General features: G+C 31.7%; 1 protein-coding gene across 2 annotated transcripts in view; it reads left to right on the top strand.

Moving 5' to 3' along the window:
* The window catches only part of LOC107439308 (uncharacterized), a 43,384-nt gene that overhangs the window by 9,219 nt on the left and 17,439 nt on the right, over nucleotides 1–16,726 (top strand). For both annotated transcript variants that reach the window (XR_006226191.2, XM_016051865.4), the window contains exons 2-6: nucleotides 5,257–5,546; nucleotides 6,697–6,814; nucleotides 9,398–9,528; nucleotides 12,828–12,961; nucleotides 15,690–15,850. Coding sequence is in view for 1 of the 2 variants with exons in the window: in XM_016051865.4 (XP_015907351.3) it covers nucleotides 5,284–5,546; nucleotides 6,697–6,814; nucleotides 9,398–9,528; nucleotides 12,828–12,961; nucleotides 15,690–15,850 (807 nt within the window). In the remaining variant the exon portion in view is untranslated. The remainder of the gene's footprint in view (nucleotides 1–5,256; nucleotides 5,547–6,696; nucleotides 6,815–9,397; nucleotides 9,529–12,827; nucleotides 12,962–15,689; nucleotides 15,851–16,726) is intronic.

Genomic DNA, 16,726 nt, shown 5'->3' with positions numbered 1-16,726 from the left:
CCAACTTCCTCAGCCTTGTAAAAAAATATTTATGTGTAGTGGTAACGAAATTTAAGTAATTTTTAGTTTCGTATTTTCCCTTTTAGGTAATTTTTCCACCACTACCTATCAAAAAATCAAATTATTAGGTAAAATACAACTGTAAGTTGTGAATAGTTCAAATAGTAAGCATAACTATCCTTAATCTCCAAGTATTCCTAATCTACAAATTAACTCGCTATCGCTACCAATTAACTAAAACTTGCGTAGAAAGCAAAGCAGTTGGCATCTCTGTTTTTGTTGTAATTAATCAATATAAATAATTTTGAATAAACTAATCGAGATAATTAGGTTTTAATAAATTAATCGTTACAAATAGATTTTATAGAATAAATCAATTTTCGAACTTTCATCACTAACTAGCATAATTATGTATAATATTAATTATGATAATAAGGAATTAATTGTTTATAAGTTCTAATAACGTTAATATATGACCTTATTTAATTCTTAAAATATTTCAAAATAATTCTAGAAAATATTTTATATCACTTATAAAATTAAATCGAATCACAGAATTTTAGCACAACTAAAACTTTTACAATGTTACGAATTATAGTAATAATTTAATCTCGAAATTTAGGAAGGTGAAGAATTAGTTCTTGTAAACGGTTTTTGTTTACATAAATTTAATTTGTTGTACTTCTTTGGAGTAGATAGGTTTTCGATATTTTATTTAAAAAAATATTGATTTTTTTCAAAAATTAAATTATGGTGTAACTAATTTCCGAAGTTGTTTATTTAATTTGTTTATTTAAGTCTATTTAAATTTGTTCTAGACAATCTGTTCAAAAACATCGGAAAGGAAAAAGTTTATAAAGCATCTCTTACTTTTAAAAGTACATAAATTATAGCAAAAAAATTATCTTTAATACCATGAAAAGAAACGCCTACTTTCTTTACTTGAAAGTACGGCAGATCATTTTTTTTTTTTTTTTAGTACAGCATATTAACGGAGCCTTACCCGCTATGATTTTTTTAAGTCATAGTGAAATGAATAACTTTTCATTATCCGAACGAAGCTTTAATTGGAAAGTAGGCGTTACTATTATGAACTGAATTTACATCTGATGAAGAAGTAACGCCTATTTTCTATTTGAAGCATTAATTTGAAAAATAAATAGCAGGTTGCGATAAACTTAGTCTGTAAGAGAAAGAGACGTGAATAAAATTGTTATTTTTCTTTACGAGAAGTAAGACACTAAAGATAGGGATAAATAGAGGAGAATTCTAAATTTTTAACGAGAATATTTTAAGATATTGCGGTAATCATATGCATATGATTTTTCTGGCCGCAAACTCGGCAGATATATTCGGAAAACTGATTTATACCATAAAATTTATTACCTGCTTCATGTTTTAATGTATTATATTTTATTCATATAAACTTATTTTCCCCAACACTACACATAAATTATTTAAAAGTTTATAAGCAACTCCACTTTGTTACAAGTCTGTCATGGTGAGGCTTTTAAAATGTGGGCAAAATTACTAAAAATTCAGAAAGCCTTGGTTTTTAAATATCTATCTATAAAATATTTTGCTTGTGTGGATGCCATCAAATCCAAAACAAGACCCATATTGCCAATGGTAATATCTCCGCCCATTTGATAAGCGAAAGTATTAAATTACTGTTGTAAACTCATCAAATTTGTTTGAACAATTTAATCTTATAACAATGTTTTTTTTTTCTTATATAAATTACTTCTGTTTACCAATAGATCTAAGTATTGATAATACTAATAGATAATAATATTTGGAAGTGGAGGCACAAGCAAACAAAATTCTTTTTAGTACGCATGTGTTAAGTGAATAATTTTAACTTCAGTGGAAAAACTGTTTTCTTCAAAGAAACAACAATTATCGCGAAGCAATCATCGGGGTTGGTGAGCGGTAGCGAACAGGATGCTTAGTCCCCTAGTTATTAAATAATAGATTTCAAGAGTTATATATTTGAGCTTTTGACATAAATAAGTAAAGATATCATTTAGAGGCTCAAACTTTCCTTACTGAACTCCCTCTTGTGGTCGAAAAATATAGTAACAAAAGAGGAGTGAGTTTAATTTTACTTTTTTGTTTTTCTTTATATCTCTGGAACAGATGACGATAATAAAATTCTTTAACTCAAAATTATAAAATTTGTTCATAATTGTCAAAGTGAATGGTTCTACTTTATAAATTAACAGATTTTTAAGAATATTTTTAGCCGTTGCTAAAACTATTAATTTTACAAGATTTTTTTTTTTTTACCCATTTGCAAAATGGGTGTTGTTTTGGCACCTAATTTGGACGTCATCACACTTATCAACTGTGTTCAAGAGTAATAGTAACGCGCATGCGTCGTCATTGCATGCTTTGCTATGGTGACCTCTGCTGTTGGTTTATTTTTATTTTCACCAGCAGGCATTTTTAATGTATTAACATAATAATAATTTAAAGTATTTTTATATTCGTTTTATTATTAACGTATGGCTTGACGGTGATTTCAATATAAATATGAATACTGAAGAAGGAAAAGTATTTTGTGACGTCATGAAACACGTTTATAGCCAGGATTTGAAAACCAATCCGAAAGACAAACATCAATGGAGACAGTTTTTGTAGCCCATGATTTGAAATGTTGTGGCATTCATCGGAGTCAATAAAGAAAAGAAAAAAGTATTTGACCAATCGGTAACCATTGATCGTAATAAAGTGATCACTAGAGCCCAGATTTTGATGACCTAACAAATCTCAACTAATGCCCTTGAAAAGTGCAAAAAATGCCCTTAAAAATGCAGAAAATGCCTTAAATAAAGTAAAAATATTGAATTAAAAAAAATTTTTGTTCTTTAAAATTATTATGAGTCATTTAAAAAATATAAAGCAATGCAATACTTGTTCTACATTCATTAAATTTTGAAAAATATGTTTTATATCTTAAAATAACAAAAGAAGGAAAATATATTGAAACCAAAATATTTTTATTTTGTATAGAAACTTTAATGGATATAACAACTTCCATCTCATAATATTACTAAATATCAGAATTACATTGGATTATTAAATGTTTTTTGATAATTTGAAATGTAAACGAGCGTCTCTTGTCTGAAAGTAAATTTTCATTCCTGCAGAAGCTTCTTTCAACATCTACTGATGTTATAGGTGCGTACTTGAGAAAGACGGTCTCACTTACTGACAATTCTTCTTCAATTTGAAAAGATGTTGCTTCACCTGTTAATATCCTATAGATTTTCTTCATTGTTTGGAAGCCAGTGTAATAATGAAAATTGATAAAAAAATAATAAAAATTGGAAAAAATTAACAAAAAAACTTTAAAAAATGCATTAAAATGCAAAATACGCCCCAAAATTTAAAGAAAAATGCCCTATAAATCTAAAAAAATGCTCTAAAGGACAAAAAATGTCCAAAAATGCAAAAAATGCAACAAAAAAAAATGCAAATGTCATCAAAATCCGGGCCTTAGTGATCACATTTTCTTAAATTTAATTTTCTTTAATTAAAAGTTATTATATATGTTATCAGAAAATTGAGGCAATAGCATAGCTCAAAAGCTTGTCGATAAAGAAAAATATCGAAATTATTTTCAAATATCTAAACAATAAGCCGAATTTATTAAACTGCAATCATTAACTATACGTGGAGCATTGTTATATCAATTGTAATGCTAATGATCGTTGCCCTTGGATACCGTAAATTAAATATCATAGGCAGACAATCATTGATTAGCTTGTTTAATTATTGCGTCTCTGAAAGTATTATGATAGAAGGAGCATTTTTAACTGAAAGTTTTTCATTTTCTAAGTCTTTTACATAAACTGCAATAAAGAATAAGACATTCAAAGTAAGACATTTTTTATTTATAAGAAATTTAATAGTACTTTTTTATTTTTATTCTTAACTTCCATTAAAAAATATAAATAGAAAGAAATTATAAGTGCCATCAGTGTTATAAGAGATGTTAAATGAGATATTAACCTATGCTACTCTTAATCTGTTTCACTGAATTAAACTACTTGGAATTTTTTTAGAAAATATAACTAGGTCGTTTTTGAGAAATCAGTAGTAAACAGTTTATTTATTTTATTGTTAAAACATTTTGAAGTATATCACTAGTTCTATTTTTTGACAGGTTAAATTAATCATAAAATTCATAAATCATAATTCTTAATTCACGTATATATAGCTCAATAAAGACAAAAAAGATGAAAAGATAAAAAAAAGGAGAGAAAATTGTAGAAAGCTAATAAGTTTTATTAACTGTGCATAAGTTGCAAGTATATAGAACTCATGAAATAAGTTAAAATAATGAGAAAACATGGGAAATAAGAAAGTAATAAAAAAATTTAAAATTAAATTACTTTTAAAAATATTTTCATTTTTCTTTAAAAAGATATTAAAAGTTAGGAAAACAAAATAAAGAAAAGATTCTTCATCAGCTCACACAAAGCAAAATATATGTATATTTTGCTTTGGTTATATTGATACAATATTAGAAAGCACTTCTCGTGGATATAATCGTGTGAGCTGACGGAGAGATCTTTTCTTTATTTTGTTTTCCTGATTTTTATAATTTTAAGATAAATAAAAAAAATGATACGCTTTCGTGCCGAGTTTATCCTTTAGGACCATAGTATCAGAGATAAGTTCAATTTAAATTTTAATTCATCAGATTTTTATTTTACAGTCGAAAGCAGTTATTAAGAAAAAAAAAAGAGTAGAGAAATTAAATTATTTACAAAATTTGCATAGAGCAGAAGCTCCAGGAGACTTCTACAGACTCGTTTTCAAAAGACAAAGTACTCACTTTTTTCATATGTAGCACATAGTTATTATTTCTTTCACGTCACTTGATCCATAATATCCAGATTACCTTGTTAGGGTTGATACCGTAAAAAGCAATCATATTACCGCATAAAGTTGTATAAAGATCTCACAATATTTATTAATTTGAGTGATATTTCCGTTTCATAAAGGCATTTTACAGCACGGTATGGATTCATTTTATAAATAAAAATTACATTTCTAACTAATTAGCCATAATAAATATGCGAAGTGCTTCATTTATTATGTGATAGAGATTATTTAAAGATTTTTAATTCTCATCTTTTGGGAGAGCAAATCGACAGTTAAAATATAATTCTTTTTAGGTTTAGTTTTAAGATTTCTTTAATTCTACTTAGCTATTATTTTAGATTTTACATATATATGTTACAGGGAAGTTGAAGATAGAAAATCCTTGCTATGGGAATACCGACGTTCAGACAATATGCCAAATACGTTTTTAAAAAGACACTCATTTCGAATGTTTCTGGTATTGTTTCAACCAAATCGATAAAGAAGGCCCTCTGGAAATCATTGGTGTTCGTTGCATGCATAATAGGATTCTTTTACCAAACTGGCGATTTTCTAAATTTGTATTTTACCTATCCAACAGTCGTTAACGTGGAAGAGAGTTACCCTTTTGAAGTAGTTCTTCCAGCTATAACTATTTGTAGCAATAACAGGTATTTAAAATTATTTGTATTTTTGTACTATTTATGGTTGATATTCGCGAGATTAAAACCAATAAAATGTTGATTTTGTTTATTGACCAGTTCCATACAAGAGTGTCGTCAGGATTTCGTTGATTGAAGTAAAAGTTTCATTGCAAAGTGCTGTTTGTGCCATTATAAGAAAACTCAAATGATGGTCTGAGTTCAAGAGTTTATTCACGCGAGTCTCGTGTGCGTCGGTGGCTGGCGGCTGTTTTTGTTCTTCCAGAGTGAGGCTAACCGCTTCACAACCTTCAGTGACATCGGTAAAGAATCATGATATTTGATAAAGAATCATCACCACTAGAAGCCGTCCTTTTCACTGTCTCCTCACTAAATCTGCCAAGATTCACACTCACTTAGTGGCGTAATTGTAATGGCTTACAATTACGTATGCCAGCTTACATGGCAGACAAAAAATGGAGTAATAGTGTTCGTAGACGATTGATAGCTGTGAGATAATAGCTGAAGGCTCTCTAGTAGTCCGAAGGAACGAACATAAATTGCGCAGTGGGAGGTCAATAGGAAATAATTCGCAATCTTCGGACTACTAAACTGTGCAGAGGAGGAAAAATAAGAAAGTTGTCACAACGTTCGGACTACTAAAAGATCGGATTTCTCTCTGATAGTAAGCCGTGCGAACGCTATCTCTCTTCTAAGAGTTGTTAGCCCTTTACTGATTGATATTAACCTGAGTACTCTGATTCGAATATTAGCTTAATGATAAAATCGATGACATTACTTTTCAGACACATTCTGTATGTTTAAAATGTTTGGCAACTGCTGCATATTTTCATTAAGCTTGCTCTCCGATTAAGCTATCTGTGATAAAAACATAGTATAATTACCAACACACAGCTTGTTTTATTTACCATTATTTTTTACTATTTACATTTATATTATTTAGTATTATTACTAGGTACATATTTATTCGCAAAGTTAGATAATTGTTGTAAAGTTTTTAATTTGCTTAAAATATATTTCCTACAATGTATTAATTAACTGCAATTGAAAATTTCTTGTAGAATTACAAATTTAGAAAAATTGAATGATCTGAATTTAAAATTGGAAACGTTATACGGCATAGAATGGTGAAATAGATCTTAATTAATTATTATTTCAGATTCAGTCGGCAAGTTTCATGTGAAAAACACGGTAATTGGTGCACATTTTATGAGAATGATGACTTTTGTGAAATATATTCTCGATTTTGTAACACGCCCAATAATTATTACAAAAAAGTAAGTTATCACTAGTTTTATTTCTCTCCTAATAATATTAAAGTATATATCGTGAATAGCAATAGGAAGTACTTTGGACTCACTGCTTTTAATTAATTGTACAGGAGCTAAAAGCATTATAACTGCATACAGTTAACTACAGTAACTGTATGCAGTTAAACCTTACTACAGTTAACTTTAACTTTCATAAACTTTATGTAAACACATAAAGTTTAACAGTAGGAAGGGTTTTTTATTAAAATAGAACACCAATACGCCATCACAAATTTACTTTATGATTTAAATTCAAGATTTTACTTTTTAATTATTTGTTGAGTTTTTGATTTGATATTCAATTCTTAGACTAATAATATAATTAGATTTCTTTTTGTCTAAACAGTTTGAAAAGGCTAAATGAGAAAAACCAGATCTTTGCAAAGCTCTAAACAAATCGGAAAAGTATCCAAAACATTCTATACATCATGATTGTTTTCAGGTAAAGTACAATAAGCACAATGTCGCGTCAATTTGTAGTGAGACATTTCTCCGCGCACGTTTCGTCGGAGGTGACAGTTCGACGTGGGAGCAATTCGTCGCGAGTACAATTCGTCACACGCACAATTCAACGCAGGCGCAACTCGTCATGGCGACATTTCACCTTGAGCACAATTTCTTGCGGCTTCCATGAAATGCATCTATTTGCGAAGACAAACTGTAGCATCGTAAAAGAAACCTTACTAAATATTTAATTTGTAAAATATTACAAAAGCACCTAAGGAAAACCGTGGTGGCTCAGGGAGGAGAGCGTTAGCCTCCAACAAGGTGAACCGGGTTTAAATCGCAGTGATGGCTGGTTGATACCGCACCCGGCTCGCACTGGCCACACTGCTGACGTAAAATATCCTCAATCGGATCATGGATTAGAGTCCCCTTGCAGACAGGTTAGCAATGGGAGGTTTTCATGGTTTCCCTCTTTATGTAACGCAAATGCGGTTTAGTTCCATCAAAACGTCCACCACGAAGGCAAATTTCTCCCAATACTTGCTCCATTAGTTTCCTTTTCTTCTGGATTGGGTTCAAAATTACAAGGCTACGGAGTTGAATATCAGTAGTCGTAGACCCAAAATTAGGTCGGCTGTTCAACGACGGGTATAGAAAAAAAAGTTCTCTCCGACTTTAGACTAGCCAAGTTTGAGGAATATTTCATTCCAAAAAAAGTATAATATAACGAGAGGCAGAAGTTGTTTTTAATTAATCGACGAGCTGGACGATGAATTTGGCACAAGTTTGGAACTAGTGGATGGTGGCTTCGTTAACAGCTGCGAATACTGAAATAAGATTCTGATTCTGTAATGGTAGATCAATTTCTCAGAGGGTTACATGATCCTTGTTTGCAGGCGGGAGCGTCTGTTTAGAGTACCGGCAGTGACTCTCTCGGAGCCGTCGATTTGTGCCGTGCTGCCGAAACTGCAAAATTGCAAGCACAAGTGTTTACTGGAGATTAAATCAGTGTGGGTAATATTTGAAAACACAAGCCAAGACCAGCAGCTAAAAATTAATGCCTATAGTAATAGTCAAAGTGGTCAAAAATCTGGAGATGCATCGTTTCATTTCAAAAATCAAGTGAAAGGCTCGAATCGACAAGCTTCAAGTCGAGATACGAAACCAGCATGTTGTTAGCGCTATGGATTCCAAATGTGGGGGCAAATTGTCCTACGTTTTGAAAGAAGTGTCGAAAATGTGAGAAGTTGAACCATTCCTCAATAGTTTTGCAAATATTTTCTTTTATTATTTCTCTAATTCATGCTTATTTTACTTGTATTTAACCCCATGTTATCTAACATAAGTATAAGAGTTATCCTTTTGGTGCCTGGTATCCAGTCTCCATACTACTATTTTTTTCCTTATAACCGCCGTTGAACAGTAGACCCAATTTTGGGGTTTATGACTACTAATGTTCAACTTCCCTAGCTTTGTAATTTTGAACTCAATCCAGAAGACAAGGGAACTCAAATATTAGGAGACATAGAGAGGAGGACCACGAGAACATCCCACGGCTAGCCTGATGGCAAGGGGGCTCTAACCCATGATCCGTCTACCACTGAGGATATTTTACGTCAGCACTGTGGATGATGCAAGCCGGATGCGGAATTCGTATCCATCAACCATCGCTGGGATTCGAACCCGGTTCACCTCATTGAACACTTTATCCCCTGATCAATCACGGCTTCCATGCTACTTATTTTAACAGTCCACAATTTCTCAATTATGTGTCGTAACAAATTCAACGAATTAGTTAATGCCGCTTTGCGACAACGCACTGAGATTTAAGTAATGACGTAGTGTCATTAAATATTTCTTAAAATTAGTTTAAGAAACCTCGAATATCATCAAATTAAAGCCTCGAAAATTTTCCTGACCGGTAGATAACTGTCAATTTCAGTTTTGCTTTTACCCGAGTTTTAAAAGTTGTTTTTCACTTCAATTATTTATTTAGTTAGTGCTTCACTTCATTTATTCATTTTTTACAGTTATAAAAATTGCGGATTGTCATTATAAGGTACATAGATGAGATTTTAAAATAAAGTTGCTAATTATTTTCAGATTCCTCAAAATGTTTTTAAACAGTTTGAAGAGAATAATAAATCCTGGGACGTTGCAGATGAATTATTTCCAAAGCAGCCAATCATTCGTGAGTGCCGGATGGGTACAAGCATAAAAAGTTATGAGTGCAAGTAAGAAAATTTTATAATGGTTAAAATAAAATAATAGTTAAAAGCACTGAGTGAGCCAAATTTATTAAAACCATGCAAGAATTTCTTTTAGTTTAGAATTTACCCCAGGATTTCTATTGTTTCGAATTTGTAAATATATATGTATAATTTTGTGAATATTCTCTTGTTATGAGGCTAAATATCTCAGTCGGAATCTAAGTAAACAGTTTAATTTGAAAAATTGCTGGGAAGTCGTATAATTTTAGGGTAATTTAGAGAGAAAATAGCGTCTAATGTTTTTCTTGCGAAAGACTCAGTTTGGCGAAATTTTAGTTGACTTTGTGTTAGTCTTGGCCGCTTGGCGATATTCGATGACCATTTCGGGGACAAAAAAGTAGGCCTGAAACACTCTAGTTTCAAAGCGATAGGACTAATATTTACAGAGTTATTCGAGAATTGTCTGAAATCATGTCGAAAGTTCCTCGTCAAGCACAGTGGCATTTATCCCATCTGAAATTTTTGATGCGATGATGTAAAAACGATGGGTTTAGGACGCGATTAGGTAACTGAGTATGAAGACGAGCACCTTTCTGGGCAACAAAAAAAAAAATTAAAAAAAATAGAGCCGACTTTTTCTATATGTCCAAGAGCGGTGAAATGATGAGAAATTGAGATGATCTGTTAGTTGTAGAGCAGTGTTCCCCAACCTTTTTATCACCGCGGACCTGTCAAAGTTTGATAATTTTACCGCGACCCACTAGGGTGGGGTGGGGGGCGTTCATTGCTTTTATTTTAGATTATTTTGATTTATTAAATTTAATTTAATTGTATTTAAACATGGCTTCAAAATAAAATAGTTACAGAAGAAATAAATATAAAGTGATTTAACATTTTAACTTACTAGAACGTTAACTCGATGAGAACCCTAAGCTTGTTTCGTTGCAATGAGACGTTTCCATTCTGGGGGTAATCGGAGACAATGATACATTACAAACATTAAAAAATTTATGTCACTACCTTCGGGGTCCCCTTTCTTTAAATAAATAAAATTTTAAATGGAACACAGATATTTTTAATTTGGGGGTATAAACCTAGGAATTTAAATTCAGTTTCAATGAAATGGGCGGCCCAGTACAATTTGATCCACGGACCGGTACCGGTCCGCGGACCGGGGGTTGGGGAACACTGTTGTAGAGCACAGGTTGTGAAGTAACGCCCACTTCGATGGCTTTATCTTTGATTTTATGTTTTTGGTGCTGCAGGTGAAAATGATAATAGCGATTTTGGTAATTATGGTAGGAAGCATCGCAGAAATACTGGTTAGGTCTCTTTACTGTCTAGGTCTGGTTAAATCTTTGGCGAAATCTCCGTTTTGGAAGATAGGATTGATATTTGCTGCGATACCTTTAGCTGATTTGTCGAAAAAGTCGACATTAGGGCTGTAAACATATTCTGTAAGAGTATAGATTTTGAGGCCTCTTTGAATATTGGAGTTTTTATAATCGTTGTTGAACTGCCGATCCAATTTTATGCGTTTACGACTATTAATGTTCAACCCCGTAGCCTTGTAATTTTGAATCCAATCCAGAAGACAAGGGAACTCCTGGATCGAGTATTGGGAGAAATTTGCCTTCGTGGAAACCTTTTTGATGGAGCTAACCCGCATTTGCGTTACATGGAGAGGAAGACCACGAAACTCTCCCACTGTTAGCTTACGGCAAGGGGACTCTAACCCATGACCCGTTTACCACCGAGGATATTTCACGTCAGCACTGTGGTTGGCGCAAGATGGATGAGGAATTTGTATCGACTGGGATTCGAACCCGGTTCGCCGCATTGGAAGGCGAACGCTCCATCCCGGTCGGATATTGGAGTTTGGGCTAAATTATCTGGCATCAGTGATTTGTATTGGCAGATGTTGAGTTTTTTATAGAGATGCGATGAAATCGTAGACCACGCAAGCGAGGTGCCAGCAACTATGGGACGGATCATTGTGGAATATTGTGGTACGGAATATTAAAAAAGTATATAAATAATGCCTATTTTCTACTCGAAGCTTTGACCCTTTGACGCATATTAGACACGGGTGTCCCTTTCATATATTTTTTTTCTGCCGCTCTAATTACAAGGGAAAATATATTTTAGTATTTTTTAATTATAAAAAAATCTAATATTTACTGAACCTGTTAGATTATCTGAATTATATTTGTACAAAAATATAAAATCCGAAGAAAAGTTGTTTGAATTTTCCTTCATTCATGTTGAAACAAATTTTTCAATAATTGATTTTGTAAATTAAAGGAATTTCATTGATAAATTACTTTCTCTCTTAGATCTAAATAAGTGCAAATTTAAAGAATTATTGTTTGGAATTGTGCCGCATTTGAAAACTTTTACTTTTAGCGCTGCAAAAGGGAATAGTGTTTCATGTTGAATTTCATAACCACAAACTATTAAAATGATAAATATAATATTTTTCATTTATGTTGAATAAAATTAAAACAGAATAATAAAAATGGTATGAAAAATATGTTTAATAAAAATTTTGTGTCAAAAGCGTCAACATAATATGGTAAACATGGTCTAATTCTGAGTAAAACGTCGGGAGGTTAATTATCCTTTTCCTAAAATTTAACAAAATCTAGAGGTGAAAATAAGTGAAATTAAAGAACTCGGACAATTTGAGAAGAATGATGGTGAATATCAATAAGAAATGTATTCCGAAATAATGGATGAAATAATATACATGCCTGCCAACTATTACGCTTTTTGCAAAATATTTAATAGAATGGTGGACATTTAAAAACCAAAACTTCAAGAATTTTTGGTAAATTTTGCCGAAATTCTAAATGTCTCATCACGATAGAGCTCGAACAAAGTGGCGTTGCATATAAACTTTGAAATCATTTATATGTAGTGGTTTGAAAAAAAAGTTTAAATGTAAAATAATACTTTGAAACATAAACATAGTTACTACTGGAATAAATTTTTAATTTTTACAAAAAGCGTAGAAAATTAGGTATGAGTACCTTCTATATTATGAGAATTTTCACTTTAGTCAGAAGAACACGCTGACCTGAATACGCTACCTCTTAAATTTTTATAAGCATTGCTTCAATCATTAGAAAAATGGTACAAATTGGTATTTTCGGTAAAAAATAATATGGTTAGTGTTGAAATAGTGATGTTTTTTTTCGATATTATATTTCAATTATTTTTAAGCACATGAGAACGTTAATATCTCAATGCAGCTACGACCTCTTTTATTTTGTATTTATTGCATTGCTAAACATTTGTGTGTTTTTAATTATTCATTGCAGTGGCCTGAGCCATACGAATCAACAAATGAAAATTCCTTTTTTGAGTGTAGACAATAAACCGTCATACTGCTACGTAATAGCATCCCAGCTTCATCAGCCAGATTCTCAAGAAGAAATATATCCGAATTCATTGTGTAAATAACTTTTTTTTGTAGCTTATTAATTTATTTTTGTTCGTATGGATCAAAACGGAAATTAATAAATTCTTTTTAGTTTTAAATACCAGCATTTTTCATATCAACTACATAAGATTCTAATATTTGTATTAGAATTATTTTTAGGAACTGATCTGCCCCTGCATTCTTCGGCATCTCTGACTTTCTCGGAGCTCCACTCCCGTTTTAACAGGCTTCGTGATCCTGTGGCCCCTCCAGTTCATCATTGGTATCAGTCCAACCGCCCAGGTGGCAGCCTGACCCTTCAGTGCAGCAGGCGGGATCAGACGGTTATATCAAGATTTCGAAGCGGTCACCTAAGAACTATGTTGTTCAGTAATGGTTCAAGAGTTTTCCCTGTTTGCACTAAGTGTAACGACCAACAAGCTACTCCTGAACATATACTTCAATGCCTAAATATCTCTAAAGTGGACCTCTTTTCAGATCCACTTTTTGTTACAGACTTGCTCAGAGTCTCTGGAGTCAATTGAAACTGAAGTGCGGCATTTAACTTCCTGTGTATATTTTAGTCGATCCAAATTTTGTATGGATAAAAAAAAAAACATTTCTAAAAGCTTAAAGCCAGACGTTTCAAATTGTGCCAACATTTTTGCTATCTAAAGCATTTGCTTCTAAAAAAGATTGTTTCCATAGAGTTAATACATTATAACCGTAGCTGAACAGCCGACCCAATTATTGGGAGTTTACGACTATTAATAACAAGCTTAAGCCCGTCACCCTTTTTGCAAATGTTTTTTTTTATTTTTTTTTATACTTTTATTATTAATATTATTATTTTTTTTCTCCCTAATTTTTCATGCCCTTTTAGTATGTATATCTGTTTAAATATCCTACATTGTTTGATACCATACTTACGTCTGTAAGCCTCGTGTTGTACTTTTTCAGTGGTGCACGAGGAATCTTTTTGTTATTGAATAAAAAAAATAAAAAAAGCCCGTCACGCCCCCGTAAGGGGGCATCCGGGGGCACTCCGAGAGTTCGAAGTGAGCGTAACAGTTCAATTACATGAGCAAACATATTCTAAATTTTCAAATTAGAGTTTTAACAAATAGGTAGAATATTAAATATGAAATCGAGAAAACAGCGTTATTTAGAAATGAACTAAATACAAACAAACATTACAAAGGAAATAAACAGTATCAATCAGAAGAAATATTGATGTCGCATCTTCAGTAGGGGTGCAATGTTAATAAAAGGAAACAATTTCACATGGAAAATATAGGATGTTTGTAACTCAGAATATAATTACGGCTGGCACAACAGTACTAAAAGCATCAAATTCCAGGAATTTTTTTTTAAACAAAAAAGACATTTCTTGTTTACGACTATTAATGTTCACCTACGTAACCTTGCGATTTTGAACCTAATCCAGAAGACAAGGGAACTTCTGGATCAAGTATTGTGATAAATTTGCCTTCGTGGAGGATTTTTTTGCGATGGAACATACCCGCAGTCGAGTTACATAGAGAGAAAAACCGTGAAAACCTTCCGCGACTTGCAATGGAACTCTAACTCATGATCCGTCTATAGGTTTACGACTTGGAGCATATCGGCGGATCATGGGCTAATAGGATATTTTTTTATGGAACATTCCCGCCTTTGGGTTACATGGTGAGGAAAACCACGAAAACCTGTCACGGTTAGTCTAACGCAAGGGGACTCTAACCCATGATCCGTCTACCACATGGGATATTTTACGTCAGCACTGTAGTCTGTGCGAGCCGCATGCAGAATTCGAATCCCAGCCATTACTGAGATCGATCCATGGTCAATTCGTTAGGAGGCGAGCACTCTATCCCCTAAGAATTTATGAGTTTAATGGCTGCTGGATAGATTTTAAATTATTACTAGAATTAAATACATAAAGAACTTAGACAATATCACAAAATTCTCTTGAAAATAGTTAGAATTAAAATCAAAGTACTTCCGAGCTAGAGAAAAGAAAATGAGGATAATAATTTTTTTTAGAATTAGTTAAGGTATTAAGATAGGAGGATAGTTTGAAGAATTTGAACATTTATATGAAATTGTGCTGTGCAGAGCTTGGTTCGAGTAAAGATTTTACGTTGTACAAGATAGTTTTGAAAGGTGACCAAAATGGTCGCCACATTTTTTCTATTACTTTAGGCATCAAGTCAAGCATAAGCTCATAAAACTAAGATCCTGAGAGAGATAAAGTTTAATATATAAAAATTGATAAAGATTATTTTAAAAAACTAAAGTAAAAAAAGTGAAAAAAATTCGCGATAAAAGCACTTCAAATTGCAAGAACTTCCTAATAAATTAGAATTTCGAAGAAAAAAAACCAGTATTAAGCTTATAAATGATAACATAGTAGCAACTCCAACTTCAACTCTTTTGTTGCAAATCAGCTGGCTGTAGATCGTCTCACCTGGTAATTTTTACAGCAAGTTTAATTGTTATTAATTATCGAACCAATACACAAAGTTTTTAAGTCTTACAGTTTTTGTGCGGCAAAACAAAATTTAATAAAGTTGAGCACTCAAACATTTGGTGATGCTTGCGATTTTTTAATTTAGAGAGATTAAAGTTTAAAAAAGACTATTGATGATATTATAGGCACTATTAGGATTCATATTGAAAGTATTTTAGCAAAACCCTTATTCTTCTTTCTTAATTGAATAGATTTGACTACGAATGATTTATTTTTATATATATTTTTCAGATTATGATATAGAACTGAATACTTATGCTGAAGACTACTTCTTCATTGATTCTCCGGTTGTATTGTATATTGCAGTCCATAACAGAAAAGATCTCGTAAACCCTTTCAGGAAAGGAGTGACTCTTAAAGGAGGTCACGGATATCGAGCCTTTGTTTCAATGGTATGAACATTAAGTACGAATTTAGTAAAGTAGTATGAATTATTATCTTCATAAACAATCAAAACAACTTTTAGTAAAATAGTATGAATTGCTATTTTAATAAGGAACAACCCAAACTATTTTCAGTAAACTAGTACAGATAACTATTTTAATAAGGAACAATCAGAACCATTTTCTGTTAAATAGTAAGAGTTACTATTTTAATAAGAAACAATCAAAACTACTTTGAGTAAACTAGTATGAATTATTATTCTAGTTAGGAACAATCCAAACTACTTTCAGTGAAATAGGATGAATAATATCTTAATAAGGAATAATCAAAACTAATTTCAATAAGATATTATGAATTACTATTTTAATAAGGAACAACCCAAACTATTTTCAGTAAACTAGTACAAAAACTATTTTAATAAGGAACAATGAAAGCAACTTTGAGTAAACTATTTTAATAAGGAACAAGGACCACTTGCAGTAAAATAGTATGAACAACTATTTTAATAAGGAACAATCAAAACTACTTTCAGTAAACTAGTATAAATAACTAATTTAATAAGGAACAATCAAAACTATTTTCAATAAAATAATACGAATTACTAGTTTAATAAGGAACAATCCAAACTACTTTCAGTGAAATAGGATGAATAATATCTTAATAAGGAACAATCAAAACCATTTTCGGTAAAATAGTAAGAGTTACTATTTTAATAAGGAACAATCAGAACCATTTTCTGTAAAATAGTAAGAGTTACTATTTTAATAAGGAACAATCAGAACCATTTTCTGTAAAATAGTAAGAGTTACTATTTTAATAAGGAACAATCAGAACCATTTTCGGTAAAATAGTAAGAGTTACTATTTTAATAAGGAACAATCAGA

This window comes from Parasteatoda tepidariorum, chromosome 5, assembly GCF_982258835.1.
Source record: "Parasteatoda tepidariorum strain Cologne lab strain chromosome 5, Ptep-v5.0, whole genome shotgun sequence".
Taxonomy (NCBI): domain Eukaryota; kingdom Metazoa; phylum Arthropoda; class Arachnida; order Araneae; family Theridiidae; genus Parasteatoda; species Parasteatoda tepidariorum.
This window is presented reverse-complemented; position numbering and strand designations above follow the sequence as displayed.